We start from the raw sequence: 27285 nt of genomic DNA on the forward strand, positions 1-27285 counted from the left end.
GCGTTGCCACTGCGACTTCCTTCTCGAGATATTGGATGATTTCGGTCACATTTGTGGGGTTCATGGTAGGTGTCGTCGTCCGCGTCTTGTGCCGCTCCACCGCTTTTTCTTCATCTTCCGTCGCCCGCGGCGGATCTACTTGCAGCCGGCGCATCTTCTGCGTTGGTGGCGACCCCACGCCGTGCTTGTTAGTGCTCGAGTGACCACCGCCGAGCTCCCAGTCTGAGCTTACGCTCCGAGCTTCCACTAATAACATGTCGGTTGAGTAGCCGAGGAGTTTCATTATGGGGCGACCAACGATGACATCCATGCTTGGACTGTCTTCTCCCACATAGAAGGATAAGTTCCGCAGCTTCAGCGGTCCCGCCGATGTGGTCAAGACGACCTCGCGGAAGGTGACCGCTCGGCTCACATGTGCCGAGGTTAGCAGGAAAATTCCGAACCCGCCAGTTGTAACGGGGTTACACGCACAAGTGGCTACAAGCCACTTGTGATTTTAACAGATAGGATATCCGGTAAAAGTTTTAGATACTTCCTCACCTTGGTGTAAGTCACACCAATGGATACATTGAAGTGGGCCACCACAATGAGTGGTCCACACCTACCCAAAAATCCTATTGGTAGAATGCAGCATCTTTCTACCAATTAGAGACGTGCATATTAGCGGGGCTCTGACAGCCAGCCGTTGTCAATCCCTTTCATAGATGATAAACAGTTTTAGCAGATTTAGGAGGAAGATCAATTCACAAACAATACAGTTTTCACTTTACCTTAAACTAGCTACATGGAGTCTTTAATTGATTTATATTATACTTGTGTACTCAAGTATAATTAACTCAAATTATTACTAAGTACATATCCTTCCTCATACACGTAGCGCAACGTGTAAGCGAAAGTAGTGAGTTAAGTTGGACCCACTACACTCCGGGCTTGGTGGGGGAGAGATGGCCGACCTAGTCGATCGGCTTGCTGAAGCCAGCCCGGCTACTGTTCGTAAACAGGTTCACGATTTTCTGTCAACGCGGCAAGTGCCTTACGACACGTGGGTGACGCAATGGCAGAAAGCCACGACAAGCAAAAGGAAAATGCGGATGCCAAACGCAGAGGCAATGTTGACTGTTATGAGGTCGGGGACCTGGTGTTGCTAAATGCAAAGAAACTACCTACACATGCAGTGTCAGCCGTCTACAAGACGAAGTTGCGCCCGGGCTTCATCGGACCTTTCAAGGTCGTGGCCAAGAGAAGCCTAGCGTACACGTTCAATCTTCCGAAGAAGATGCGGACGCATCCCGTCTTCTATGTGGGCTTGCTCAAGCCGTACCGTGATCCGGCACAGGCGCGGATGGAGGCGCCGTGGGCGTTGCGGTCGACGAGGTCGAGGATGCAGTCGCAGGCGTCAAGGCCGACGAGAGTGTCACCGGCACAGGAGTCGCCAGAAGCGCTCCCTGCATTCGGGCATGAAGGTCAACCTGACCGCGGAGCTCGGCCACCTGGCGCTCCAGCGCTGCAACCCGCTCAGCTTGCTGATGCTCTCGGGAGCGAAGGAACTGAATCCAGTCCCCCTCATCACGAGCAACCTGCTCAAGACCACGGAAGCGGTTCCATACCTCGTCGAGAACCTGGATCCAATCCACCCGCTGACCCAGCCCCGCGACGTCGTCGAAGCATCGACTTAGACGCTGATCACGTCGCCGACGTGCTCACGGAGCTCCTCGTAGCGAAGGTGGATCTTACGAGCCTCTCCCTCGTTCGCAAGTCGCGGGTCCAGCGATAGCGCGCCCGCCTCCGGCGCTGCTCCATGAGCAGGGGAACCTCCACCATCATGTAGGGCGCCTCCTGGCGAAGCGGCGATGCCGGGGTCAAAACCAGTATCTGGTAAAGTGGCGAGGGTACCCGGATTCGGAAAACGCATGGGAGTTTGAGGTACCCCTCCGCCAAGACTGCCCAGACGTCGTGGACGCTTTTGATCAGCTTGATCACCAGCGCCCCGAGGGCTCAAGGCCGGCACGCCGGCCGTACCGCGCTTCCCGGCAATGGTTTGGGAAACTGCTGGGTCAGCTACAATGCCCCTGGGCCACAGCTACTCCTCCCTCGCGATGAGGAAAAGCTGGAGTGCTCAAAGGAGCGTGGTGCGTAGCACCTACCCGCGAATGAGACTGGAAGCCAGCAGACAGGTGGCGCTTGGCACGGAGCTCCGTGTACTCGAAGCGGAGTCGGCGTTCAACGCGAACATCCACTTCACTGAAGCTTGCTCGGAGAGCTTCCATCGACGGCAGATGACGGCTGCCCTCAGCCCAGAGCTCGAACTGAGCTTCGTACACCGTGGGGTCCTCGCTCGGGTTGAGCACTACGGGGTACGTCCGCATCTGCGGCACGGACTGGCGCAGGCCCTGGCGTCGCAGACGCTCGCGATACTCTGCCACCGTAGTGGCCTGGGGAGTGAGCAGCCGCTCACGCAGCGAAGTCCGCAATGCGATCTCGTCCGGCGTACGGGCTGGAGGCCCAATGACGTACAACGCCAGGTTCTTCGTCGCAGCTTGACGCACGGCCTCGACCGGGTCGCGGGGCTGGAAGTTATAGTCCGCGCGCCCGGTCGTGAGCAATGGCCGAGGCTCGGGGCGCTAAGAGCGCGGTGGCAGGTTCACCCGCCCCACGAGAGCTCGGCCTGAGCTTCGTCCAAGTCGTTGGTAACGACAGCACCCTGTGTGGGGCCTCCGAGTCCACGGAGTGGCGAGTACCGAGGCTCAGTGAGTTCCCGCAGTTCGGCCAGGCCGAGCGGACGATCCGGGAATGGGTTCGGAGTCCTCAAAGGAGCACGCGGCTCTTGCCACGACGGTTTGGAGACTGCGCTAGAGGCGTAACGACGCGGCTCGGAGAGCGAATTGTTGTGGGGGTCCCGACCCGCGTTGCGGCGATGGCGCGCGCGGCAAAACGCGTTGTGGCTGCGAGTCATGCGTCGGCGCTCGGCGCCGAGAAGGTTCTCTGGGTCGTCCACGCGATGTGGATTGACCAGCTCGAGAAACGTTCTCGATGGAACAAGATCACACGGTTGATACCGTTAAGCGTGGACACGTACTGTCCACGGTTTGGTGGGGGAGGGTGTAACGGGGTTACACGATTACCCGATGGCTACAGAATGTGGGACACACAGGAGTTGTGGGGTCCACATCTTAACCTAAATCAGTAGGAACAGCAGTAGGTGGCTTTATAGCCAATGGATATGCAATAGACTAGGGCTCACTATGCTAGATAGTGAACATCATACATTTACACCAAGACAAAGATAAATACATTCAGTTTGGGATTTACACTTAACCCTTTAACTACCGGACCAAATCTTTGGGGTCCACATGGACCTCTACCTGCGCGAACCATATTGGCCCATTTTGAATTTTTGAACCAATAGTGAGTGGCTGGCGGCCTCCCAAACAACATTCCCTTCAAACTTGTTTCTCCCCTCCCCCACTTCTCAGTAGGAACGTAGCTGAATGCAAGACAGCACAGACGCATGTGGACGGTGTGGTGCGCTTGGGTGCGACTGGCAGCACTACGGCGGCGAACTGAAGGATGCAGGGCAGCGACTGCTGCTGAAACTGTGGCGAAGACGACGGCGGAATCGTGCTGTCAGGCTTGCTCTCCAGCGCATGTATCTTTACCGGAAGAATGGCAACATGAACGGCGATATTCCTGCTTGCATTAGCAGCAAGCTGCAGCAGCTTTGGCCGGACAAAATGGATGTAAGTACATTGTCATGCTGATGGCAGCGCTAACTCATCTACGCTAGTGATTGACCTGTTCAAACGTTTGCGTGTAAATGCTACAGGGTCATCGGTCGTTGCTCTGCATACAGCCTCCAGTGCCTCGCGAAGTGCAGGCGACCGCGCTTTGAATACGTCTTGATAGTGGAAGGCGCTGAAGCATTCGACGTGAAAGCCCCTCTCGCACTTCGTGCAGCCGTACTTGGATATCTTCGAGATCCCTCTTTGGCTACACAAATAGCATTTTAGTTTGCCATTGCTGTGCCTGGTTGAGTTGGGTGTAATGATATGCATCGAGGTGTCCGCACCAACAACGTCATCGATCGTCTCACGCTGTCGCTTCTTCTGTCGGCGTGACTGCTGGCGCCGAAGCGCTTTTTCGTTTCGACTCAGAGTGTCCACAATTTTGCGCTTGAACTCGCGTAGTGTCGGCACTTGAGCGGTCGATCGCTTCAGCAGTGCGTATGCATTGATCAACGCAGCGACCCCATGTTACTGGGGGCCGTGAGTAGGTCGGTGAAGCTGCTGAGCACGTGCTGGTTCGTTGGAGTGGCGGCTTTTGCATTACTGTCGACGTATTGTGGGCCTGGTGTGCTTGTCATACAGACGCCATCGCTATCAAGCTGCACGTCGTAGTCGTCTAGCGGTTGTTCGTCGCTCTGCGGAGCAAAACCGTCAAGGTGAAACTCGTCATCTAGCTGAGTTTCTTCGTCTAGCTGAAGTTCATCAAGCTGAGGCTCGTCGTGCACCAATCTATCCCATTCATCGACAAGCGAGTCGACGGCGATGTCGTCGATGCGGAACTGCTGCTGGCTTTCGAGTTCTTCCCATCCCCCGCTAAACCTGTTTTCCATGCTCGGAGATCGTCAAAAACCTGAATGGCGCTTATACTGCTGGCCGCGCACTCAACGAGGCTCAAACGAATGGCCTGGCTAGCACACGGTAGAGGTCTGTATGGACCTCTACCGCGACCTGCAGTTGCCTGTCCCGCAACCGTAGTGATTATTGACCAATAAGGGCGTTGGATTGCCGCTTTGTAGAGGTCTCAGTGGACCTCTAACTGGACCAGTAGTTAAAGGGTTAAGGGTCTTGTGTTGACTCTTGGAGTCCGTAAGGTGTACGGGTTCGTACGTCGTTCCGGTATTAGAACGACCGCTATCCCTAGCTAGGACTCGGTGAGTCTAACCCGTCTTCCTCTGACGCAAAGCTACGGCAGCCCCGCTGCAGCGACGCTCGGTGAACGTGAACGGAAGGCGTTCCTCTACCTTCCACTCCAACCACGGATCCATTTCGGTGGTTCGTGGGTTCACCACGTGGAGCAGCAGAACATTGCTGGAGCGGAGCTCCTCCTCGGCCTCGATCTCGTAGGTCGGGCGGAAGCGTCGGAGGTGGTTCATCAGGTTCGTGAATCCGTGCATACTGTAATACGGGCGGCTGCGCGAGTTGCACACGTACCCGCCAAGTGGACCAAAACAGGAGCGAGCAGACGACAAGGTTTGTGAGGACCATGAGTGCGGGCGGGATGGGCTGGCCTGCTGCTTGTAGGAGCTTGAGTGCGTCGTAAATTGCTGAGTGACGTTGCATGGCTAGGATACGCTTGGTATTGTGAGATGGCGCAGTGCAACTGTTGGTTGTGATGGAACGACACTCAAAGGCAACTCGGTCAAGTTACCAGTCGATTTTGAATTGTCGTTCCACGCCATCTCAAAATAAATTCGGATGTTTTAACTCTGTTATTAATTTGAGATGTCCAATTAATTGTTTTACAATTAAAAACCGAATTGAAAAAATGTTGTAAAATGAATTGGACATCTCGAATTAATAACGGAGGTAAAATATTCGAATTTATTTTTACACAACTATTTTTTACCGACCCCTGAACCCCATGCTCATGCAGCTCCACACCACGCCCGTTCATCTTCTTTCGTGGTACTCGACACTGCAAACGACTTTTGACTGCTGAGGTGACATTGAAAAGCGTGAGCAATGCTGCTCGTCGTTCAGCTACGCGTGGACAGACGCCACACAGCAGCAGAAAGTGTCGCTTTCTCCGCTTGCTCTTCTCGTCGAGAGTTGTGGCGGGCACGATCGTTGTCACGCACTCTATGATGATTGCCGGCGCTCTAGCCAATGCATCGTGCAGGAAGCGAAACTTTACGTGCCACGTAGGTGAGCATGAGTCCGCCGATGGGCGGTAATATGAGCTTCGACTACCTGCAAGGTGCATGCAGCGGCAGCAGCGTTTTTCTGGAGGCTGTCGCGACACTAATGCCCCGCAAGCACCGCGTCGAAATCACTGGCGTACGAAGGTGAATCTTACAGCACCACCGCACTTGACCAAGCGTCCGAGGCAGCTCAAGAGGCATACCGCCGAGTACAGGGACAATTATCCGGGACTGCTCTTATCGGATCAACTTGTGTACAAACTGGCGGATCCCTTATCCCTCATACGTCGAGTGAGAACGACAGTATTGTGGAGCGCCAGAGGTACGCTGATGGGTTATCGACCTCCGAGTTCGGCAACACCTACGACGACACCTTCAACTTGACGGGACTCAACCATGCGGACACTACTTTCCGTCTCGGTGACTCCCTCATCGTGAACTCGCAGAAACCCGTCAAGTGGTTCGAGTGTCTGCTTTGAGCATTGAAGACCATTAAAACAATCTACGCAAAGCTTCCTTTGACGCGCTTATAGTGCTAGTTGTTGCTGCGTTCAGGTGTCAGCTAGAAGCTAACGAGCGTAGCTAAAGTAATGGCTCAAATAACGAGCAAGGCTCTGGGTAGTCGACTCATATGCTATGGGCTCCCCCGTCAACAACGCTAGCGTTGTCGTTGTCACTGGGGAAGGCGTGACGATCGCCACGCAGTCACGTGCTTCGTCTGGGCTAAGTGTGGGTGCTGCGATGGGGACGGGGCTGTCCAGGTACTTCACGATGATGTTCAGATCGCTTCCGTAGACAACGAAGCCCGAGAAACCCGACGCGCAGAGCACGAAAATGGCGTCGCCGAGGGTGACCTTGAACAGGTCTCCACTCTGGCACGTGACCTTCTTATCGTCCACCGTCGCACTCGAGATGGCGGTGGCTTCGTTTAGCGCCGGGATAATGTAGTCGAGGAGCGCCAACGAGCTCGAAGTCGTGCACTCGGCTGTCACCGACCCGTCGGCAGTTGTCGTGATGAAGTAGGCGATGCCGTCGACCATCGAGATCGTGTGGTTAGTCCCGTTCTCCATGAATGTCGCGTACCCGTCGTAGCGCACGGTGGTCTTGTCGGACGACACGACTGGATTGGCGAAGGCGTCGAACTCGGAGTGACCGTACATCGCCATGGAGGCGCGCTTGACTTTGAAGTGGATCCGCAGCGACCGCGCGTCTTCCAGCGTCGATTCAAGGCGGCGTTGGCCCACATGCTCCATGGCTGAGCTCGTGGTGACGGCTAATACAAGTACCACGAGCAAGCCCAGAGCTGCCAGGCGGGGAGAAGATGTGGAGGTCCACATGAACAACGCTACGCTTTGAAGGAAGAGCCACCGACTCGCGTTCTTTAGCACGCGACAAAGCCGAAGTGAGCGCTCAAGAGAGCGGTCGGCGCGGCGCCACATTAGGTCAGCATTCTGATGGAGATGATCTGCAAGCAAGCAAGCAAGCCACGATGCCGTTGCACTTGATGTCTCCCATCGAGAACGCACGCAGCTGCCGTGGCTGGGCGGCAACCAGTCATGCTCAGGTGACAGAGGTGGCCCCGGGAAGGAGGAGATGACACCGGCAGAGGATCCAAATGACATGGTGTCATTGACATCCATCCAGCGGGCTGTCAGTCATCGCGATACCTGCTCGCGTGATGGCCGTGGGACGTTCGGAGGACACTGTGACGATTTTTCTGACAGCTTCTGGAGATGAGCGAGTGTCCCCTGCAACACCGACACGTTGAAGCTGTTCGAGCTTGAACTGCGCAAACCCCTTCGGTGGTGGAGCTTCCTGAGCTGCTAACGCTGTCCGCGAGTGCCAGCAGGTTTCTGGCAGCAACGTTGACGCCAACCGTGACAGTGATGCCCACAACCCACGCCCGAAGTTCGAATCAAACGGCAACATTTTCACGACGCACGTGATATCCGAAAGATTTCCCGGGCACATCGCCGTTGGACGGATTTTCCGCCCCGTGCTTGACGTGCATCAATCCGCCACCATGCAGGTTTTGTGCAAGTACCCCACCTTTGAGTTCTGCTAGCTGTCAAACTTGCAAACTGTTTTCGGGCTGCGCGTACAGCTAACAATGGACGTCCACCGACCAAGCACCGGCAGCCTTGGTCTTCGTGCGTCCAATGGTCACCTTTAGACCATTATTGTGCCAGAAACTTCAATCACCGCCAGAGTGGATGTTTGACGTGGTTGAAGTGCTTGGGCGGCTTGATTTCGGTGTAAAACGAGCCAGAGCGGCGGTCCATTTCACGGTAGTTAACCAGCGCGCCCAAGTTGCACTGATACGGACTAAGCAAGCGCAGCAGAATTTGGGGACTACCCGACGTGCTGAACGGCACGGATCGCGAACTTTGCGGCAAAGCTACCCTGAAACTTCAATGATACGCAAGCGGAGCGAGGAGGACGTTTAACTTCAACGTTTAGCAGGGCCAAGTAAACTATCCGGGCTTACACCGCGGGGAGCGCACGTAGGAGTTTACCTTTCTCCTTCTTAGAAATGAGTGCTTGACAGTGCTTGCTCTCATGGCTGCTGGGAACAACGCTTCAAGAACTCAATTCTCATCATTCGTTCGCACTACCTGATCTCCTTCTACATGTACTTGCACGCCAAGTTTCAAGAGTGGCGGTGGCTATGCGGATGATCATGAAGCGTTGCACTGAAGCAGGCACCGACGTTGCCGGTGCGGCACCGTTCTATCACCAGCAGCCACCCTCCACAGTTGGAATGTACTCCTCTCATCCGCACATCTGGTGCCGTGGTTGACGTTCTCGGCTGCTTCCCAATTCAACTGAAGTTGATCTACATGTACCACGTACATGCACCATTTTATAAGAGGGAAAGGAAATTAAAATCCCTCGCAAGCAATCGTAAAAGCGTGGTGCAGCCATTCATTTGAAGGTCTCGCTGTCAGAAAAAGCCGTGTGCCACTCTTGTCTGCTTGTTTTTGAAGATGCAAAACAACTGACAGCCATGTCATTGAGGGCCCTGTCATGACATTCTTGCCAATCGGACGTGCATCCACTTCACCTGGTTGCATTGATTCCATGGGCTACTGACCCGAGACCAACACGCGCAGGCCCCAATGCCCCTCTCACGGCACACAACCAAGTGCAAGTCCGTCAAATCTTCGAGATTAATGCCTGTCATGAAGCTCGAATGATGCGCTAACCAAGACGCCAACCGTTCAGCGGTTGCATGCCCTCACTTTTCCAATTTCCTCGTTAGACATCAACCAGCCTAACTCAACTACCCACCGATCGCAATGCGGACCATCAAGTCCCCGCATCGGTTCCTCACTCTCGCCTTCTTCGCACTGCTCATGATTGCAACCATCGCCACTACCTCTGCAACCAAGTCCGACATCCTTCATGGGAAACAACCGGACCAAGCTCATCGCCGCCTGGCAACCAGCCTGGCCGATGCTCCCTCGCTGCGGCTCCAGTTCACGCTCAAGCGCGACTCCATGAAGATCTATGGCCAGTCCCAGTTTTACGTCTTCGCCAACCCCGTCGTGTCCTCCGACAACACGTCCGTGCTCTACAACGGCTACGCCGCCTTCATGGACGGCACGACGGACTACACGTTCATGCTGGTGAACGGCATTGCGTACTTTGTGAACTCGACTGTAGGTGGCACCAGCTCTCAGTCAGCACAGTGCTTGTCGTCGAGTCTGCTGCCTCCGATCAACTCCATCGTATCGGCGCTAAATGCTGCCACCGCCATATCCGGCGCGTCCGCTGGCAACAACACCATCACGTGCTCAAGCGGAGACCTGTTCCAGGCCACGCTCGGCGACGCGACCTTCGTGATCTGCTCCGCTGGTTCGGCCGGCTTCACTATCTACGGCAGCGACCTGGACATCAGCGTCGAGTACCTCGACAGCCCGGTCACGATCACGGCACCGACGCTGAGCGACAGCGCTGCGCTTTCGTGCGAGACGGTGGCCACGGCGACCACGGTCACGTCGACGACGCTGGCTCTGCTGACGGGGCAGTCCGTTTCCTCTTCTCGCAGTCGCAAGCTGAAGGCGGAAGCTACGACGACCCTGGCCTCGTCGTCCTGCTCGTGCCAGTCGACTCCACGCCCGTGCATCTTCTTCCACGGTCTCGGCTCTGATACGGAGCAGACTACGCTGCAAACGACGTCCAGCTACTTTGGCGACCTGTCAAAGAGTGCGCCGTGCTGTAGTTCGATCAAGTATGCTGTCCTTAATACGGAGAAGAATGCCTGGACGGACGCCACTCTGCAGCAGAAGGTATGCAACTTTGCGCTTTCCGTGAGCAGTACGAGCAGTTCGTCGTCCAAGACGATTGCGGACACCATCATTGTGACGCATTCGATGGGCGGACTTATGATGGCTGGTGCGCTGGCCAACGGTCGATGCAAGTTTGCTTCGAGTACAACTTGGGTAAGCTTGAGCGCGCCGATGACGGGAAGCATGGGATCTGACTACCTCCAGAACGCCTGCAGCGGCAGCAACGTGTTCCTTCAGGCTGTGGCAAACCTGATCGGTCAATGCCCAGCGAACAACGCAGTCGTGGGGATGTCATACGAGGACGAGTCGCACAGCACTTCGGCTCTCAACTCGGCGTACGCGGCCGCACAGTCGGCGTTCCGGGCGAATGTTGATGCGGCGATGTGTAGCGACAATTACTCGGGATTGCTCTCGACGGATCAAGTTGTGTACAAGCTGGCGGGCTCCATTATTCCGCACAAGTCGAAACAAAACGATGGCGTCGTCGAGTACCAGAGCTGCGCTGGAGGACTCTCCACCTCCAAGTTCGGCAATACCTACGATGATACGTTCTACCTGACGGGACTCAACCACGCCGATACGGCCTTCCGTCACGGCGACGCTCTGGTCGTGAACTCGCAGAAGCCTGTCAAGTGGTTCGAGTGTCTTTTGTAAGCGTTGTAGCGTCACCTCGCCCCAGCTACCGCGATTAAAGCGCAATGGTCATTTTCGAAGTTGTTGCGTTCAAAGTTACCCTCGAAAACGTACACCGAAATGTAAGATGACTCACTTCAAGTTGAGATTGATCCCACTGTGTGATGGTAGCTATGATTTGGTAGTCGCGACTTGCTTGTGTTCAGGGTCCACGCACGCCCGCGCACGTTATGATTTGAGCGGTGTACATGTAGTTGGCGCAACCTCGTGCAACTACGGACACCCAGCGCTTGCTTGGAAAGTCCCGAGGTGATCGAGCGGGAAATCTTCCTTGAAGATTTTTTTCACGTGAAATGCTGCCGTTGGCTCCCGCCATCAACACCGCTAAAACCGATGTGTATGTAGGTGTTGGAATTAGCCAGCAAGGATAGTCTCCTTTCATCCAGGTTTCACACGTTGTGGATCACAACAAGCCCCCAATGGTATCGCGACGCAGCTCGCATCGGGATAACAGACTCTGTTCACCAAATGAGGTGCGTGATGTCCGAAAAGATCGTCAAACAAGGCAAGTACTACTCTAGTCGCGAAGCGTGTCTTTGAAGGCCCACTGACAGCCCGCTGGATGTATGTCATAGGGATGCTCTGCCGTTGACATTTGCAGCCGGAGCGGCTTCACCCAAGCGATCCTCTGCAGCCTTGACCCGTTGCCATGCATGCAACGCCCTCCTTCATGAACGAGTAACACGGACGCCGCATACAGCGCCCCTCTCAGCGGCTTCGTTCATTTCCATCGCCAGGGACAACATGACCCATCATTGCTCCCCGGCTTACCATGTCGAAGAATCCTCACGCCAACCTCCCCAGCTCCTTGCTTCCGATTCCTCACTTCACAACTTTCCTCGTGACAAGCAACCAAATACCCCACCAAGCTGCCAACCAACCACCCCGTCGGCCGAACAAAATGTGGCTTATCAAGTCCCCGCATCGATTCCTCGCCCTCGCCTTCTTCGCACTGCTCACGATTGCAATCATCGCCACTACCTCTGCAACCAAGTCCGACATCCTTCATGGGGAACAACCGGACCAAGCACACCGTCGACTGGCAACCAGCCTGGCCGATGCTCCCTCGCTGCGGCTCCAGTTCACGCTCAAGCGCGACTCCATGAAGATCTATGGCCAGTCCCAGTTTTACGTCTTCGCCAACCCCGTCGTGTCCTCCGACAACACGTCCGTGCTCTACAACGGCTACGCCGCCTTCATGGACGGCACGACGGACTACACGTTCATGCTGGTGAACGGCATTGCGTACTTTGTGAACTCGACTGTAGGTGGCACCAGCTCTCAGTCAGCACAGTGCTTGTCGTCGAGTCTGCTGCCTCCGATCAACTCCATCGTATCGGCGCTAAATGCTGCCACCGCCATATCCGGCGCGTCCGCTGGCAACAACACCATCACGTGCTCAAGCGGAGACCTGTTCCAGGCCACGCTCGGCGACGCGACCTTCGTGATCTGCTCCGCTGGTTCGGCCGGCTTCACTATCTACGGCAGCGACCTGGACATCAGCGTCGAGTACCTCGACAGCCCGGTCACGATCACGGCACCGACGCTGAGCGACAGCGCTGCGCTTTCGTGCGAGACGGTGGCCACGGCGACCACGGTCACGTCGACGACGCTGGCTCTGCTGACGGGGCAGTCCGTTTCCTCTTCTCGCAGTCGCAAGCTGAAGGCGGAAGCTACGACGACCCTGGCCTCGTCGTCCTGCTCGTGCCAGTCGACTCCACGCCCGTGCATCTTCTTCCACGGCTTGGGGTCCGACACCGAGGATACCACGCTGCAGACGACGTCCAGCTACTTCGGAGACCTGACAGATAGCGCTCCATGCTGCACGTCCATCAAGTACGCTGTGTTGAACACCGTCGACAACGCCTGGACAGACGCTACGCTGCAACAGAAGGTGTGCAATTTCGCCATCTCCGTGAGCAGCACGAGCAGTTCGTCGTCGAAGACGATCGCCGACACGATTGTGGTGACACACTCGATGGGGGGTCTCATGATGGGCGGCGCGATTGCGAACGGCCGTTGCAGCTTGGCATCGAGCAGTACGTGGGTGAGTCTGAGTGCGCCGATGTCGGGGAGCATGGGTGCGGACTACCTGGAGGGTGCATGCAGTGGCAGCAATGCATTTCTTCAAGCGGTGGCAAACTTGATTGGGGAGTGTCCAGCTAGTAATGCTGTTGTCGCGCTGTCATACGAGGACGCATCCTACAGCACGACAGCGCTAAACACAGCCTACGCTGCTGCGCAGTCAGCTTTCCGATCGAACGTCGATGCTGCGATCTGCAGTGACAACTACTCGGGCCTTCTTTCAATATACCAGGCGGAGTATATCTTAGCAGGCGAAGTGATCCCGCACAAGTCGAGTGAAAACGATGGTGTTGTGGAGTACCAGAGCTGCGCTGGTGGTCTGTCCACGTCCAAGTTCGGCACTACCTACGACGACACCTTCTACTTGACGGGCCTCAACCATATCGACACCACCTTCCGCAATGGCGACTCGCTCGTTACGAACTCGAAGAAGCCTGTGAAGTGGTTTGAGTGTTTGTTGTAGGCTGCGTCAAGCACAAGGAGCATAGTATCATACCCGTCATACTGGATCAATGATAAAGTGCTTTCTTCACGTCCACCTATTTCGTCGTAACCTACCAGGAAATTCTACACGTTTGCTGGCTCGAACATACCAGTAAATGATAGACCAGGCAGCAGCGGGGTCGCTGTACAGTGTACAATAAGAGCACACGAGAGGTTCATCTAGAGCCAGGTCCGTTCCCACGTCCAACAAACGGAGCACGCGTCAGCGACGAGTGTTTCGAGTGGAACTTTCCCTTTGGTGAACTCGATTTTTAGTATTCCGGAAACAGACTTCAAGGATAGGCATGCATCGTTACAACTGTTTGCCGCCCCCACCTGAGTCTACAGTCCATCTTCCTGTTGCCCGGATGAAGTACAACTTGGATGACGGTGTAGCGCCATGGACTCGTTCAAGTCGATCGCGCTACACAGTGTTCCTAAAAACGAAGACGTGCAGGCGTAATCTCCTCATCCTTACTTCCAATCGGCACCACAGGCCTCTGATCGCAAAACACAAACTCAGCTGCATTGTAGCGCTACAACAATGGGGTCCACTGGACGATTATGACCCCCGGTCCAGCATGGACTCCAGGGGTCATAAACTTGTCGGTGTTGCACTTGTCGGTGTTGCAGGGGTAGTCGCCCGTTGCGAGAGAAAAGATCTCTGGTACCACTCCAGTCACGAGCTCAGGTTCTTGAAGCGGGCTTACTACCCGCTAGATTATCATCCAGTGGGTGTGTCGTTGGGCCTCCTTCATGGATGTGGCAGGAAGCACCCTCCAGCTCAACATGTATCAACAATGGTGATTCACCATAACCCAGCGCAGCCCCGGACATTCTCAAGAAGGAAGTCCGCTGTGGCTATAATATCTACCCGCCTTCCAACCTCCTCTCGAATCCTCACTTCATAATTTTCCTCGTGACAAGCAACCAAACACCCCACCAAGCTGCCAACCAACCACCCCGTCGGCCGAACAAAATTTGGCTTATCAAGTCCCCACATCGATTTCTCGCCCTCGCCTTCTTCGCACTGCTCACGATTGCAATCATCGCCACTACCTCTGCAACCAAGTCCGACATCCTTCATGGGGAACAACCGGACCAAGCACACCGTCGACTGGCAACCAGCCTGGCCGATGCTCCCTCGCTGCGGCTCCAGTTCACGCTCAAGCGCGACTCCATGAAGATCTATGGCCAGTCCCAGTTTTACGTCTTCGCCAACCCCGTCGTGTCCTCCGACAACACGTCCGTGCTCTACAACGGCTACGCCGCCTTCATGGACGGCACGACGGACTACACGTTCATGCTGGTGAACGGCATTGCGTACTTTGTGAACTCGACTGTAGGTGGCACCAGCTCTCAGTCAGCACAGTGCTTGTCGTCGAGTCTGCTGCCTCCGATCAACTCCATCGTATCGGCGCTAAATGCTGCCACCGCCATATCCGGCGCGTCCGCTGGCAACAACACCATCACGTGCTCAAGCGGAGACCTGTTCCAGGCCACGCTCGGCGACGCGACCTTCGTGATCTGCTACGCTGGTTCGGCCGGCTTCACTATCTACGGCAGCGACCTGGACATCAGCGTCGAGTACCTCGACAGCCCGGTCACGATCACGGCACCGACGCTGAGCGACAGCGCTGCGCTTTCGTGCGAGACGGTGGCCACGGCGACCACGGTCACGTCGACGACGCTGGCTCTGCTGACGGGGCAGTCCGTTTCCTCTTCTCGCAGTCGCAAGCTGAAGGCGGAAGCTACGACGACCCTGGCCTCGTCGTCCTGCTCGTGCCAGTCGACTCCACGCCCGTGCATCTTCTTCCACGGCTTGGGGTCCGACACCGAGGATACCACGCTGCAGACGACGTCCAGCTACTTCGGAGACCTGACAGATAGCGCTCCATGCTGCACGTCCATCAAGTACGCTGTGTTGAACACCGTCGACAACGCCTGGACAGACGCTACGCTGCAACAGAAGGTGTGCAATTTCGCCATCTCCGTGAGCAGCACGAGCAGTTCGTCGTCGAAGACGATCGCCGACACGATTGTGGTGACACACTCGATGGGGGTCTCATGATGGGCGGCGCGATTGCGAACGGCCGTTGCAGCTTGGCATCGAGCAGTACGTGGGTGAGTCTGAGTGCGCCGATGTCGGGGAGCATGGGTGCGGACTACCTGGAGGGTGCATGCAGTGGCAGCAATGCATTTCTTCAAGCGGTGGCAAACTTGATTGGGGAGTGTCCAGCTAGTAATGCTGTTGTCGCGCTGTCATACGAGGACGCATCCTACAGCACGACAGCGCTAAACACAGCCTACGCTGCTGCGCAGTCAGCTTTCCGATCGAACGTCGATGCTGCGATCTGCAGTGACAACTACTCGGGCCTTCTTTCAATATACCAGGCGGAGTATATCTTAGCAGGCGAAGTGATCCCGCACAAGTCGAGTGAAAACGATGGTGTTGTGGAGTACCAGAGCTGCGCTGGTGGTCTGTCCACGTCCAAGTTCGGCACTACCTACGACGACACCTTCTACTTGACGGGCCTCAACCATATCGACACCACCTTCCGCAATGGCGACTCGCTCGTTACGAACTCGAAGAAGCCTGTGAAGTGGTTTGAGTGTTTGTTGTAGGCTGCGTCAAGCACAAGGAGCATAGTATCATACCCGTCATACTGGATCAATGATAAAGTGCTTTCTTCACGTCCACCTATTTCGTCGTAACCTACCAGGAAATTCTACACGTTTGCTGGCTCGAACATACCAGTAAATGATAGACCAGGCAGCAGCGGGGTCGCTGTACAGTGTACAATAAGAGCACACGAGAGGTTCATCTAGAGCCAGGTCCGTTCCCACGTCCAACAAACGGAGCACGCGTCAGCGACGAGTGTTTCGAGTGGAACTTTCCCTTTGGTGAACTCGATTTTTAGTATTCCGGAAACAGACTTCAAGGATAGGCATGCATCGTTACAACTGTTTGCCGCCCCACCTGAGTCTACAGTCCATCTTCCTGTTGCCCGGATGAAGTACAACTTGGATGACGGTGTAGCGCCATGGACTCGTTCAAGTCGATCGCGCTACACAGTGTTCCTAAAAACGAAGACGTGCAGGCGTAATCTCCTCATCCTTACTTCCAATCGGCACCACAGGCCTCTGATCGCAAAACACAAACTCAGCTGCATTGTAGCGCTACAACAATGGGGTCCACTGGACGATTATGACCCCCGGTCCAGCATGGACTCCAGGGGTCATAAACTTGTCGGTGTTGCACTTGTCGGTGTTGCAGGGGTAGTCGCCCGTTGCGAGAGAAAAGATCTCTGGTACCACTCCAGTCACGAGCTCAGGTTCTTGAAGCGGGCTTACTACCCGCTAGATTATCATCCAGTGGGTGTGTCGTTGGGCCTCCTTCATGGATGTGGCAGGAAGCACCCTCCAGCTCAACATGTATCAACAATGGTGATTCACCATAACCCAGCGCAGCCCCGGACATTCTCAAGAAGGAAGTCCGCTGTGGCTATAATATCTACCCGCCTTCCAACCTCCTCTCGAATCCTCACTTCATAATTTTCCTCGTGACAAGCAACCAAACACCCCACCAAGCTGCCAACCAACCACCCCGTCGGCCGAACAAAATTTGGCTTATCAAGTCCCCACATCGATTTCTCGCCCTCGCCTTCTTCGCACTGCTCACGATTGCAATCATCGCCACTACCTCTGCAACCAAGTCCGACATCCTTCATGGGGAACAACCGGACCAAGCACACCGTCGACTGGCAACCAGCCTGGCCGATGCTCCCTCGCTGCGGCTCCAGTTCACGCTCAAGCGCGACTCCATGAAGATCTATGGCCAGTCCCAGTTTTACGTCTTCGCCAACCCCGTCGTGTCCTCCGACAACACGTCCGTGCTCTACAACGGCTACGCCGCCTTCATGGACGGCACGACGGACTACACGTTCATGCTGGTGAACGGCATTGCGTACTTTGTGAACTCGACTGTAGGTGGCACCAGCTCTCAGTCAGCACAGTGCTTGTCGTCGAGTCTGCTGCCTCCGATCAACTCCATCGTATCGGCGCTAAATGCTGCCACCGCCATATCCGGCGCGTCCGCTGGCAACAACACCATCACGTGCTCAAGCGGAGACCTGTTCCAGGCCACGCTCGGCGACGCGACCTTCGTGATCTGCTCCGCTGGTTCGGCCGGCTTCACTATCTACGGCAGCGACCTGGACATCAGCGTCGAGTACCTCGACAGCCCGGTCACGATCACGGCACCGACGCTGAGCGACAGCGCTGCGCTTTCGTGCGAGACGGTGGCCACGGCGACTACGGTCACGTCGACGACGCTGGCTCTGCTGACGGGGCAGTCCGTTTCCTCTTCTCGCAGTCGCAAGCTGAAGGCGGAAGCTACGACGACCCTGGCCTCGTCGTCCTGCTCGTGCCAGTCGACTCCACGCCCGTGCATCTTCTTCCACGGCTTGGGGTCCGACACCGAGGATACCACGCTGCAGACGACGTCCAGCTACTTCGGAGACCTGACAGATAGCGCTCCATGCTGCACGTCCATCAAGTACGCTGTGTTGAACACCGTCGACAACGCCTGGACAGACGCTACGCTGCAACAGAAGGTGTGCAATTTCGCCATCTCCGTGAGCAGCACGAGCAGTTCGTCGTCGAAGACGATCGCCGACACGATTGTGGTGACACACTCGATGGGGGTCTCATGATGGGCGGCGCGATTGCGAACGGCCGTTGCAGCTTGGCATCGAGCAGTACGTGGGTGAGTCTGAGTGCGCCGATGTCGGGGAGCATGGGTGCGGACTACCTGGAGGGTGCATGCAGTGGCAGCAATGCATTTCTTCAAGCGGTGGCAAACTTGATTGGGGAGTGTCCAGCTAGTAATGCTGTTGTCGCGCTGTCATACGAGGACGCATCCTACAGCACGACAGCGCTAAACACAGCCTACGCTGCTGCGCAGTCAGCTTTCCGATCGAACGTCGATGCTGCGATCTGCAGTGACAACTACTCGGGCCTTCTTTCAATATACCAGGCGGAGTATATCTTAGCAGGCGAAGTGATCCCGCACAAGTCGAGTGAAAACGATGGTGTTGTGGAGTACCAGAGCTGCGCTGGTGGTCTGTCCACGTCCAAGTTCGGCACTACCTACGACGACACCTTCTACTTGACGGGCCTCAACCATATCGACACCACCTTCCGCAATGGCGACTCGCTCGTTACGAACTCGAAGAAGCCTGTGAAGTGGTTTGAGTGTTTGTTGTAGGCTGCGTCAAGCACAAGGAGCATAGTATCATACCCGTCATACTGGATCAATGATAAAGTGCTTTCTTCACGTCCACCTATTTCGTCGTAACCTACCAGGAAATTCTACACGTTTGCTGGCTCGAACATACCAGTAAATGATAGACCAGGCAGCAGCGGGGTCGCTGTACAGTGTACAATAAGAGCACACGAGAGGTTCATCTAGAGCCAGGTCCGTTCCCACGTCCAACAAACGGAGCACGCGTCAGCGACGAGTGTTTCGAGTGGAACTTTCCCTTTGGTGAACTCGATTTTTAGTATTCCGGAAACAGACTTCAAGGATAGGCATGCATCGTTACAACTGTTTGCCGCCCCCACCTGAGTCTACAGTCCATCTTCCTGTTGCCCGGATGAAGTACAACTTGGATGACGGTGTAGCGCCATGGACTCGTTCAAGTCGATCGCGCTACACAGTGTTCCTAAAAACGAAGACGTGCAGGCGTAATCTCCTCATCCTTACTTCCAATCGGCACCACAGGCCTCTGATCGCAAAACACAAACTCAGCTGCATTGTAGCGCTACAACAATGGGGTCCACTGGACGATTATGACCCCCGATCCAGCATGGACTCCAGGGGTCATAAACTTGTCGGTGTTGCACTTGTCGGTGTTGCAGGGGTAGTCGCCCGTTGCGAGAGAAAAGATCTCTGGTACCACTCCAGTCACGAGCTCAGGTTCTTGAAGCGGGCTTACTACCCGCTAGATTATCATCCAGTGGGTGTGTCGTTGGGCCTCCTTCATGGATGTGGCAGGAAGCACCCTCCAGCTCAACATGTATCAACAATGGTGATTCACCATAACCCAGCGCAGCCCCGGACATTCTCAAGAAGGAAGTCCGCTGTGGCTATAATATCTACCCGCCTTCCAACCTCCTCTCGAATCCTCACTTCATAATTTTCCTCGTGACAAGCAACCAAATACCCCACCAAGCTGCCAACCAACCACCCCGTCGGCCGAACAAAATTTGGCTTATCAAGTCCCCACATCGATTTCTCGCCCTCGCCTTCTTCGCACTGCTCACGATTGCAATCATCGCCACTACCTCTGCAACCAAGTCCGACATCCTTCATGGGGAACAACCGGACCAAGCACACCGTCGACTGGCAACCAGCCTGGCCGATGCTCCCTCGCTGCGGCTCCAGTTCACGCTCAAGCGCGACTCCATGAAGATCTATGGCCAGTCCCAGTTTTACGTCTTCGCCAACCCCGTCGTGTCCTCCGACAACACGTCCGTGCTCTACAACGGCTACGCCGCCTTCATGGACGGCACGACGGACTACACGTTCATGCTGGTGAACGGCATTGCGTACTTTGTGAACTCGACTGTAGGTGGCACCAGCTCTCAGTCAGCACAGTGCTTGTCGTCGAGTCTGCTGCCTCCGATCAACTCCATCGTATCGGCGCTAAATGCTGCCACCGCCATATCCGGCGCGTCCGCTGGCAACAACACCATCACGTGCTCAAGCGGAGACCTGTTCCAGGCCACGCTCGGCGACGCGACCTTCGTGATCTGCTCCGCTGGTTCGGCCGGCTTCACTATCTACGGCAGCGACCTGGACATCAGCGTCGAGTACCTCGACAGCCCGGTCACGATCACGGCACCGACGCTGAGCGACAGCGCTGCGCTTTCGTGCGAGACGGTGGCCACGGCGACTACGGTCACGTCGACGACGCTGGCTCTGCTGACGGGGCAGTCCGTTTCCTCTTCTCGCAGTCGCAAGCTGAAGGCGGAAGCTACGACGACCCTGGCCTCGTCGTCCTGCTCGTGCCAGTCGACTCCACGCCCGTGCATCTTCTTCCACGGCTTGGGGTCCGACACCGAGGATACCACGCTGCAGACGACGTCCAGCTACTTCGGAGACCTGACAGATAGCGCTCCATGCTGCACGTCCATCAAGTACGCTGTGTTGAACACCGTCGACAACGCCTGGACAGACGCTACGCTGCAACAGAAGGTGTGCAATTTCGCCATCTCCGTGAGCAGCACGAGCAGTTCGTCGTCGAAGACGATCGCCGACACGATTGTGGTGACACACTCGATGGGGGGTCTCATGATGGGCGGCGCGATTGCGAACGGCCGTTGCAGCTTGGCATCGAGCAGTACGTGGGTGAGTCTGAGTGCGCCGATGTCGGGGAGCATGGGTGCGGACTACCTGGAGGGTGCGTGTAGTGGCAGCAATGTATTCCTGCAGGCGATCGCAAACCTCTTCGGTGAGTGTCCCGCGAACACTGCCGTTGCGGGTCTTTCGTACGAGGACGAATCGTACAGCACCACGTCTCTCAACTCGGCGTACGAGGCAGCGCAGTCAGCTTTCCAGTCGAACGTCGACGCTGCGATGTGTAGCGACAACTACTGAGGGCTGCTCTGTATCTACCAGCTCGTGTACAAGTTGGCGGGGTCTGTGATCTCGCACAAGTCAAGCGAGAACGACGGCATCGTCGAGTACCAGAGCTGCGCCGGCGGGTTGTCCACGTCCAAGTTCGGCAACACGTACACCGACACGTTCTACGTCACGGGGCTCAACCACGCCGACACGGCCTTCCTGAACGGCGACGCCCTCATCGTAAACTCACAGAAGCCCATCAAGTGGTTCGAGTGCCTGCTTTGAAAACAAAAAAATGGGTCCCTCATGTTGCTGTTGAAGCTGAAATTGGGTAGTCACCCAAAAATCAGTGTATCCAAAAAATGAGTTCCAATTTGTGCCACACAATGTATCCATCTCCCAAAAAATCGTTTTGTGTACCCACAAATCGTTACGACTGGTCAATTTCTTCAATTCCGACACATATCCCTCCGATGGCGGCAGCTCTCAGCGGGACGAACCTCGTGCCGCTTTGCACGAGCGCCGAGGGCGCGGACGGGCGCGGTCTGCGGCTGCACAGCGCCGGCGTCGACGTGCTCAATGGTGCGAAGCTGGCGGCGCGCAAAATCGCGCTGGTGGGCGTGCTGCAGGCGCCCAAAGACGCAGTTGACCCGGAGCCCGAGCGCGGGCTGTTCCTGAGCGCCAACGCCGTGTCCGTGGCCGAGCAGGACGCCAGCATGCTGCTGCTGGTGCTACGCGGTGTGTCGCTGGCGGACGAGCCGTTCTGGGGCTCGCTGCTGCTGCTGCTGAGCTCGCACGTGGTGGTGAGCAGCGTCGGCCCCATCTCCAGCAACAACTTCGAGGCCGCGCTGCCCTTCCTGGCGGACTTTGCGCGGCTGCAGGTGGCCGAGGGCCCCGCGGACCCGGACAGGAACGCTGCGCTGCTCAGGGAGCTGGCGCCGCGCCTCACGTGGGGCGCCGTGGACCTCAAGATCAAGGACATGAACGGCTGCGACTCGGCCGCCTCCTACCTGGAGCAGCAGCTAGCTGCAGGCTCCACGGACGCACAGCTGCTGCTCAGTGCTCTTGTGCCCGTGAGGGACGCCGTGGTGCTCAAGACCAGCTCGTTCCAGACGCCGGACGAGCCGCACTCGTCCCCGAAGCTGCTGACGCACGTGGCCGACCGCCTCGAGTGCAAATCCTTCTTCGGCCGCTATTTGAGCGGGGCGCTGCTGGTGCGGCTCATCCGGTCGCTGACCCATGCCATGGCCGTGCCCGACGGACCCCCCGTCGTGCTGCAGCGCGTGGTGACCAACGTGTTCGCAGCGCACTGGCAGGAGCTCGTGCAACGAGCCTTCAAAGCTTACTGCGACCTGCTGCACGCGAGGCTGGCGGTGTACGAACGCGCGCCGATCACGGCGGAGTACCTTGTGGACGTCACGGAGCGGAAGCTGAAGGCGAACCAGGCGCAGGACAACCAGCATTCCGCCGTTGTGAACGCTGGCCAGGGCAACTTCTCGGTTTTTGACGAGTTCGGCAACTTGAAGAAGCAACAGGCGTCCGAGGACGGCGCGGAGAATGGTATGGTGACGGCTACAACCCCAGCGCCGCTGAACACTGGACTGTTTAGCTTCCTGAAAAACAGAGCTGGACGTGCCCTCAGCAAGCAGCTCTCGCGGTTCCCCACGAACCGTTGGAGTACCTCGATTAGAAGTGGAGGACAAGCGACTGCTCAGGGTGGTAATGGGCTTGGTGGCATCCTGGAAGATGCTGAAGCTGCGGAGGCTGAATTGCTGGAAGAAGCAAATGCAGCTCAATCGCCCGATCTGCTACTTGCGCGATGCACCGCAAGCATTTCGCGCTACTCAGTACCGATGGAATACCTGAACACACCCAGTGAGGCCATGCCTGTGAATGCAATGATGTTCGACACAGTGCATTCCGAAGGGCTAGAAGAAGTGAACGCGTTACTGAAGCCGTTTCTTGTGGATCTGCGTGGCCCACTGCCTTCAAGTCCTGAACTTGTTTGCTCGCTCGATTTCCACGTCGGAAAGAAGAACTTGTGGGCGAAGCTGGCGCGTGTACGGCGGCGCTTTGAGCGTGCAAATGAAGTGTCCTCGGCAATCTTTTGCGGTGAGCTGCTGCGTTATCTGCACTCCGTAGTGCTGCGGAAAAACGAAACAGACACGGAGGCTCAACAGCAACAGCAGCAGCTTCGAGGTCGCGCTGTGTCGTCGGTCATGCTGGTCGACAAGAAAAGTGGAAATGCACCTGTTGCTCTAACCCGGGTGCCACTGGAGTTGCTGACCTACAAGAACAACCTGGAGGCGATGGTGTCACAGTACAACTTTATAGCCCGTGGCCCTCGGGCTGCTACAGTCCTCGCAGGCTTCCTCAACGGACCCGTGCGCAGCCAGCTTCGACACTTGACGGAGCAAGAATACGATCGTTTCACTGCAGCCTACGATGAGAAGGAGCACCGAATCCAAGAGCTGGAGGGATCGCTGGAGGATAAGGAACGCCAAGTGAAGCACATTACCAAGGCTAACGCAGAGTGGGGGCGTCAAGAACGTGAGGCTGTCGCTGGCATTGAACAGGCTCATGCTGGGCAAGTGAGCTCGCTTCAAGACAAAATTCATAGCACGGAAGCACAAATCGAGCGTGCATTAGCAGACCAGCAGGCCTTGTATCAAAGCACCATGCAGGCAACACGGCACACGATCGACACGGTGGACAAGGTGGCTGACAAGGGCCGTGTAGTGTCTGGCTACTTGGAGCGCTACGAAAAGGCCCACGTATTCTCTTCGCGATGGCGCCAATACTTTTATGTACTAAAACACGCAACGCTCACGTGCTACAAGTCCAAGAGCGAGTACGAGGAGCGAGGACCTCCGTTCGAGCGGCCGATTAGCATCAGTGGATACAGAGTCGTTCAAAGCCGCACTGATGAACTCAAGATCAAGCTGGTTCCGCCCGAGGCGGGCCACCAAATGCTTCGCTTCCGCGCACCTGCCAGCGTGGGTCGTGAGACGTGGATGAAGCGGTTCGCAGAGGCCACTCAGTTCTCCAGTTAAAACACAACCCTCAGGAGAAGGCAACTCGTAGCGAAGCAATGTCGTTCGTGTGGACAAACAAAGTAACTTGTGAAGCAATGTTCGTCTGTCCTCAGCCTTCTCTAAGCTGCAGTGGCTTACCTAGCTTGGAGACAAATTCTTCGGCCTCCTTGGCGCGATCTTCTCTTTGTGTCTTAGCACCCAGGCCAGGCTCGTTTTCAAAGGAAAACCGCGAGCGAACAGGTCCTTTAAAGAAGAAATCGTGCACAAGGGCCTAGACAGAGAACAGCATCATTTAGCAAGCCCATTACCATTCCAGAGTGTCTTCACGAGTTACCTGTCGAGCCGATAGCCTCTTGCTGGGATCAAGCACGAGCAATTTGGACAACAGATCCACTGCAGAAGCCTCGGCATCTGGGAAGAGCTTGCTGAGAGGCATGGGATCGTACGGCGGGAAGGATACCTTGTTGAAGTCGGGCAGCTCGCACACACCCGGCCACTGCTTCTCAATGTCGCCAAGCACTTGGACGACTCGGAAGATTTGGTCAATGTCGTTCTGGCCTGCGAACAACGGGGTGGGCCGCAACAGCTCGGCGAAAATGGTGCCTACAGACCACATGTCCACGGCGGTGTCGTAGTGTCTGGCACCAAAAAGCAACTCTGGTGCACGATACCAGCGCGTGGCCACTTGGTGCGAGTACGAACGCCCTTGCTTCCCCACGAATATGGTAGCAAGCCCGAAATCGCTGATTTTGAGCACTCCGTCCGCACTCAGCAACAAGTTCCCGGGTTTCAGATCTCGATGCATAATATGGTTCTCATGACAGCAGGCTACACCATGTAGCAGCATCCGCAGGAGACCACGGATGTCTGCTTGGTGCAGACGTTCTTGTCGACTATGAACAACACTAAGGAGGTCGGTGGGCATATACTCGAGCACCAGCGCAATGTAGCTGCCGTCCGGAACGACATCCAACAGCTTGACAATCTGCAGCACCACGACAGTTAACAGCAAGCTCAAGGACAACAAGATGTCGGAACAATTGAACGTACGTTGGGGTGCTGGAGCTGGCGCATGGCCTCGATCTCCTGGAATTGAGCGGCCGGCACGATTGAGAGCTGGCCGTCGTCATTCACCCGAAGCCGCTTGATGGCTCGGACCTCGCCCGACTGCAGGTCCTTGGCGCGATGCACTTCTCCGAAGGCCCCGTTGCCGATCTTCTCCAGTAGTTCGTAGCGACTCGCGAGCATCGTTCGAGGGAGTTGTGACGATTGGGACGTGAAGATAAGATACTTTTGCATTGATTGACGAGACAAGCACCCGACTGGTAAACTCATGTAGGCACAAGCGACCTCGAATATTCATTCATGCATCCTCCTCCGGACAGGAGAGCTGCAGCTTAAATGACGCCTCTGCTAAAAAGTAAAAGGGAAAGAATACAATTGCAAGGACGGCGAGCGCTCGGTGGTTCTTTCTTGTCGCTCTCAACTCCTACGACTCGCTCACTAACCACGAGCCGCACCTCCGCCGTCGCGTGCCTGGACACCTCGCTGACCTGTCTGTGCTGTTTAGTGCTTAGTGGTTGTTCTTCCACACCAGGTACCTCGTATCGCCCAGCTTACGCGGGCTCAGCTTGTGCTTGGCGAAGAAGAGGATAGCCAGCACCATGCACAGCGCGCCCACGATGATGTACGCGATGCCGAGGAACGGGTTGCGGCCACCGAACCATGATGTCGTTGAGATCACGATCGACTTCTTGCCCTCGAACGTGCTCACCACAAAGTCTAAGCAAGACAGAAACAAACACCCAGTTAGATTCCATTCACAGCAACTCCAACAAGTAAAAATGGCAGCACAAGTGCAAGACTTACTGCTGGAGACAAGGAATTCGAGCTGTGTGCCTTCCGCTAGGTCAGTGTCAATGCGGCCGTAGAGCTTGCGGAAGCTCGGCAGACCAGCCGTGCGCATCCAGACAATAAAGTGCTCGTCCTGCACACCGTATGCAGGCGCGGCCGTCGTCCACGCCGTCTTGTTGGCAATCGCCTCCTGGCCCTCGTACATGGGGATGATGTAGCGGTAGCGCGGGTTCTGCCACAGCATCATCGTGGTGTCCGCGTCCGAGAGGTCCGCCAGGTTGATGTTCTTGAACTTGGTATCGACGTCTGACTTCCATGCGATGCCCGTCTGGTCCACCAGGTTCACGAGCGTCTTGCCGTTGTACGTGTCGTTCTGGTAGTACGTCTTTCCGTCGGCGACGAGCTTGTTGACCCAGAAAATGTCGTTGAACAGGCTGTTGGCGATGAGGCCGCAGGGCATGAGCGTGTATTCCGTGTCGTTGTTGCCGATGGTCTTCTCCGCCGTCGAGTTGTACTTGTATATGCCCGTGCTGGACTTGGTGAGCGGCGAGCAGTCGCTGGTGCTGGCCGTGGCGTCTCCGCGGAGCTGCGCGTCGCTGCGGCTCTGCACGTAGCGGCGGTGGTTCTGGTAGAAGTTGTCCAGCTGGTAGTACAGGTACACGGGCGCCTTCATCTCCTTCTCGATGGTGAACGTGATCCTACAGCCGTGCGTGTCCACGTCGAACGAGTCGCCGTCGTTCTCGTCGTCCAGGTAGCAGCCGCTGCCCAGGTCCACGATGTTGGACGACTGCTCCACGCCGTCTCCGTCGTACTGGATCGAGTACTCCACCACCTGCAGCGCCACACAATGTCCATGAGTCCTATTGCATTACGGCAGAGAGAGAGAGAGAGAGAGAGGGAGACGCAGGGAAGGCGGACGCACATTGTCCGACTCGGTGTGCAGCACGATGCCGATGGGGATGAAGATGAGGCCCACGACGGCGAAGGTGCCGATGACCCAGTTGGGCGTGAGGATGGGCTGCCAGGCCTTGAGCTTCTGCTGCTTGAACGGGGTGTCTAGCGCAGCGATAGCGAGAGATCAGTGAGGTTAGAGAGAATCAGTTGCTGGGGGGCTGCGGGAAGCGCGCACCCTCCGGTTTCCTCGACTTCTCGTCCATGGTGGCGATGTCTCGCTCCAGGGTCTGCTTGCGGTGTAGCTCCCTGCCTCCTATGGCGCAGCGCGGGCGTCTCGGGGCGGCGCCTGCTTCCTCCTGTCGAGATGGTAACAATAGGCGGCGGCTGGGGGTTTCG

The 27285-nt window shown here is 56.3% G+C and overlaps 15 protein-coding genes across 17 annotated transcripts; 9 read left to right on the forward strand and 6 right to left on the reverse strand.

Moving 5' to 3' along the window:
• Positions 1-1457: 1457 nt before the first annotated feature.
• IUM83_06922 (uncharacterized protein) lies at positions 1458-1676 on the forward strand (the record flags this gene model as incomplete). The annotated part of the gene is made up of 1 exon (XM_067931167.1): positions 1458-1676. One exon carries the CDS (start codon positions 1458-1460, stop codon positions 1674-1676), a length of 219 nt encoding a protein of 72 aa, XP_067787179.1.
• Positions 1677-1683: 7 nt separating this feature from the next.
• On the reverse strand, positions 1684-2603 carry IUM83_06923 (uncharacterized protein; the record flags this gene model as incomplete). 2 transcript variants are annotated; one of them, XM_067931168.1, is made up of 2 exons in its annotated part: positions 1684-1836; positions 2145-2603. In XM_067931168.1, the coding sequence occupies 2 exons, from the start codon at positions 2601-2603 to the stop codon at positions 1684-1686; spliced, it is 612 nt and encodes a 203-aa protein (XP_067787102.1). The 2 variants fall into 2 exon arrangements, with proteins under 2 accessions (XP_067787102.1, XP_067787101.1); XM_067931169.1 differs by lacking the exon at positions 1684-1836 and having other exon boundaries at positions 2055-2603.
• Positions 2604-4231: 1628 nt separating this feature from the next.
• IUM83_06924 (uncharacterized protein) lies at positions 4232-4612 on the reverse strand (the record flags this gene model as incomplete). Its single annotated transcript, XM_067931170.1, has 1 exon — positions 4232-4612. One exon carries the CDS (start codon positions 4610-4612, stop codon positions 4232-4234), a length of 381 nt encoding a protein of 126 aa, XP_067787292.1.
• Positions 4613-4939: 327 nt separating this feature from the next.
• Positions 4940-5176, reverse strand: IUM83_06925 (uncharacterized protein; the record flags this gene model as incomplete). The annotated part of the gene is made up of 1 exon (XM_067931171.1): positions 4940-5176. One exon carries the CDS (start codon positions 5174-5176, stop codon positions 4940-4942), a length of 237 nt encoding a protein of 78 aa, XP_067787127.1.
• A 1316-nt stretch (positions 5177-6492) lies between these two features.
• Positions 6493-7176, reverse strand: IUM83_06926 (uncharacterized protein; the record flags this gene model as incomplete). Its single annotated transcript, XM_067931172.1, has 1 exon — positions 6493-7176. The coding sequence occupies one exon, from the start codon at positions 7174-7176 to the stop codon at positions 6493-6495; it is 684 nt and encodes a 227-aa protein (XP_067787183.1).
• Positions 7177-9222: 2046 nt separating this feature from the next.
• On the forward strand, positions 9223-10869 carry IUM83_06927 (RxLR-like protein; the record flags this gene model as incomplete). The annotated part of the gene is made up of 1 exon (XM_067931173.1): positions 9223-10869. The coding sequence occupies one exon, from the start codon at positions 9223-9225 to the stop codon at positions 10867-10869; it is 1647 nt and encodes a 548-aa protein (XP_067787182.1).
• Positions 10870-11809: 940 nt separating this feature from the next.
• IUM83_06928 (RxLR-like protein) lies at positions 11810-13456 on the forward strand (the record flags this gene model as incomplete). Its single annotated transcript, XM_067931174.1, has 1 exon — positions 11810-13456. One exon carries the CDS (start codon positions 11810-11812, stop codon positions 13454-13456), a length of 1647 nt encoding a protein of 548 aa, XP_067787184.1.
• A 1149-nt stretch (positions 13457-14605) lies between these two features.
• Positions 14606-15547, forward strand: IUM83_06929 (RxLR-like protein; the record flags this gene model as incomplete). Its single annotated transcript, XM_067931175.1, has 1 exon — positions 14606-15547. One exon carries the CDS (start codon positions 14606-14608, stop codon positions 15545-15547), a length of 942 nt encoding a protein of 313 aa, XP_067787128.1.
• A 71-nt stretch (positions 15548-15618) lies between these two features.
• IUM83_06930 (uncharacterized protein) lies at positions 15619-16101 on the forward strand (the record flags this gene model as incomplete). The annotated part of the gene is made up of 1 exon (XM_067931176.1): positions 15619-16101. The coding sequence occupies one exon, from the start codon at positions 15619-15621 to the stop codon at positions 16099-16101; it is 483 nt and encodes a 160-aa protein (XP_067787154.1).
• A 1148-nt stretch (positions 16102-17249) lies between these two features.
• On the forward strand, positions 17250-18191 carry IUM83_06931 (RxLR-like protein; the record flags this gene model as incomplete). Its single annotated transcript, XM_067931177.1, has 1 exon — positions 17250-18191. The coding sequence occupies one exon, from the start codon at positions 17250-17252 to the stop codon at positions 18189-18191; it is 942 nt and encodes a 313-aa protein (XP_067787144.1).
• Positions 18192-18262: 71 nt separating this feature from the next.
• On the forward strand, positions 18263-18745 carry IUM83_06932 (uncharacterized protein; the record flags this gene model as incomplete). The annotated part of the gene is made up of 1 exon (XM_067931178.1): positions 18263-18745. One exon carries the CDS (start codon positions 18263-18265, stop codon positions 18743-18745), a length of 483 nt encoding a protein of 160 aa, XP_067787031.1.
• Positions 18746-19945: 1200 nt separating this feature from the next.
• IUM83_06933 (RxLR-like protein) lies at positions 19946-21139 on the forward strand (the record flags this gene model as incomplete). Its single annotated transcript, XM_067931179.1, has 1 exon — positions 19946-21139. The coding sequence occupies one exon, from the start codon at positions 19946-19948 to the stop codon at positions 21137-21139; it is 1194 nt and encodes a 397-aa protein (XP_067787155.1).
• A 440-nt stretch (positions 21140-21579) lies between these two features.
• IUM83_06934 (uncharacterized protein) lies at positions 21580-24159 on the forward strand (the record flags this gene model as incomplete). 2 transcript variants are annotated; one of them, XM_067931180.1, is made up of 2 exons in its annotated part: positions 21580-22953; positions 23021-23038. In XM_067931180.1, 2 exons carry the CDS (start codon positions 21580-21582, stop codon positions 23036-23038), a joined length of 1392 nt encoding a protein of 463 aa, XP_067787073.1. The 2 variants fall into 2 exon arrangements, with proteins under 2 accessions (XP_067787073.1, XP_067787072.1); XM_067931181.1 differs by having other exon boundaries at positions 21580-24159.
• A 91-nt stretch (positions 24160-24250) lies between these two features.
• IUM83_06935 (CMGC/CDK protein Kinase) lies at positions 24251-25389 on the reverse strand (the record flags this gene model as incomplete). Its single annotated transcript, XM_067931182.1, has 4 exons — positions 24251-24412; positions 24476-24744; positions 24976-25126; positions 25192-25389. 4 exons carry the CDS (start codon positions 25387-25389, stop codon positions 24251-24253), a joined length of 780 nt encoding a protein of 259 aa, XP_067787146.1.
• Positions 25390-25714: 325 nt separating this feature from the next.
• IUM83_06936 (cmgc cdk protein kinase) lies at positions 25715-27152 on the reverse strand (the record flags this gene model as incomplete). The annotated part of the gene is made up of 4 exons (XM_067931183.1): positions 25715-25923; positions 26011-26827; positions 26918-27051; positions 27125-27152. 4 exons carry the CDS (start codon positions 27150-27152, stop codon positions 25715-25717), a joined length of 1188 nt encoding a protein of 395 aa, XP_067787032.1.
• Positions 27153-27285: the final 133 nt, after the last annotated feature.

This window comes from Phytophthora cinnamomi (genome assembly GCF_018691715.1).
Source record: "Phytophthora cinnamomi strain GKB4 chromosome Unknown Contig62, whole genome shotgun sequence".
In the NCBI taxonomy this organism is placed as follows: Eukaryota; Oomycota; class Peronosporomycetes; order Peronosporales; family Peronosporaceae; genus Phytophthora; species Phytophthora cinnamomi.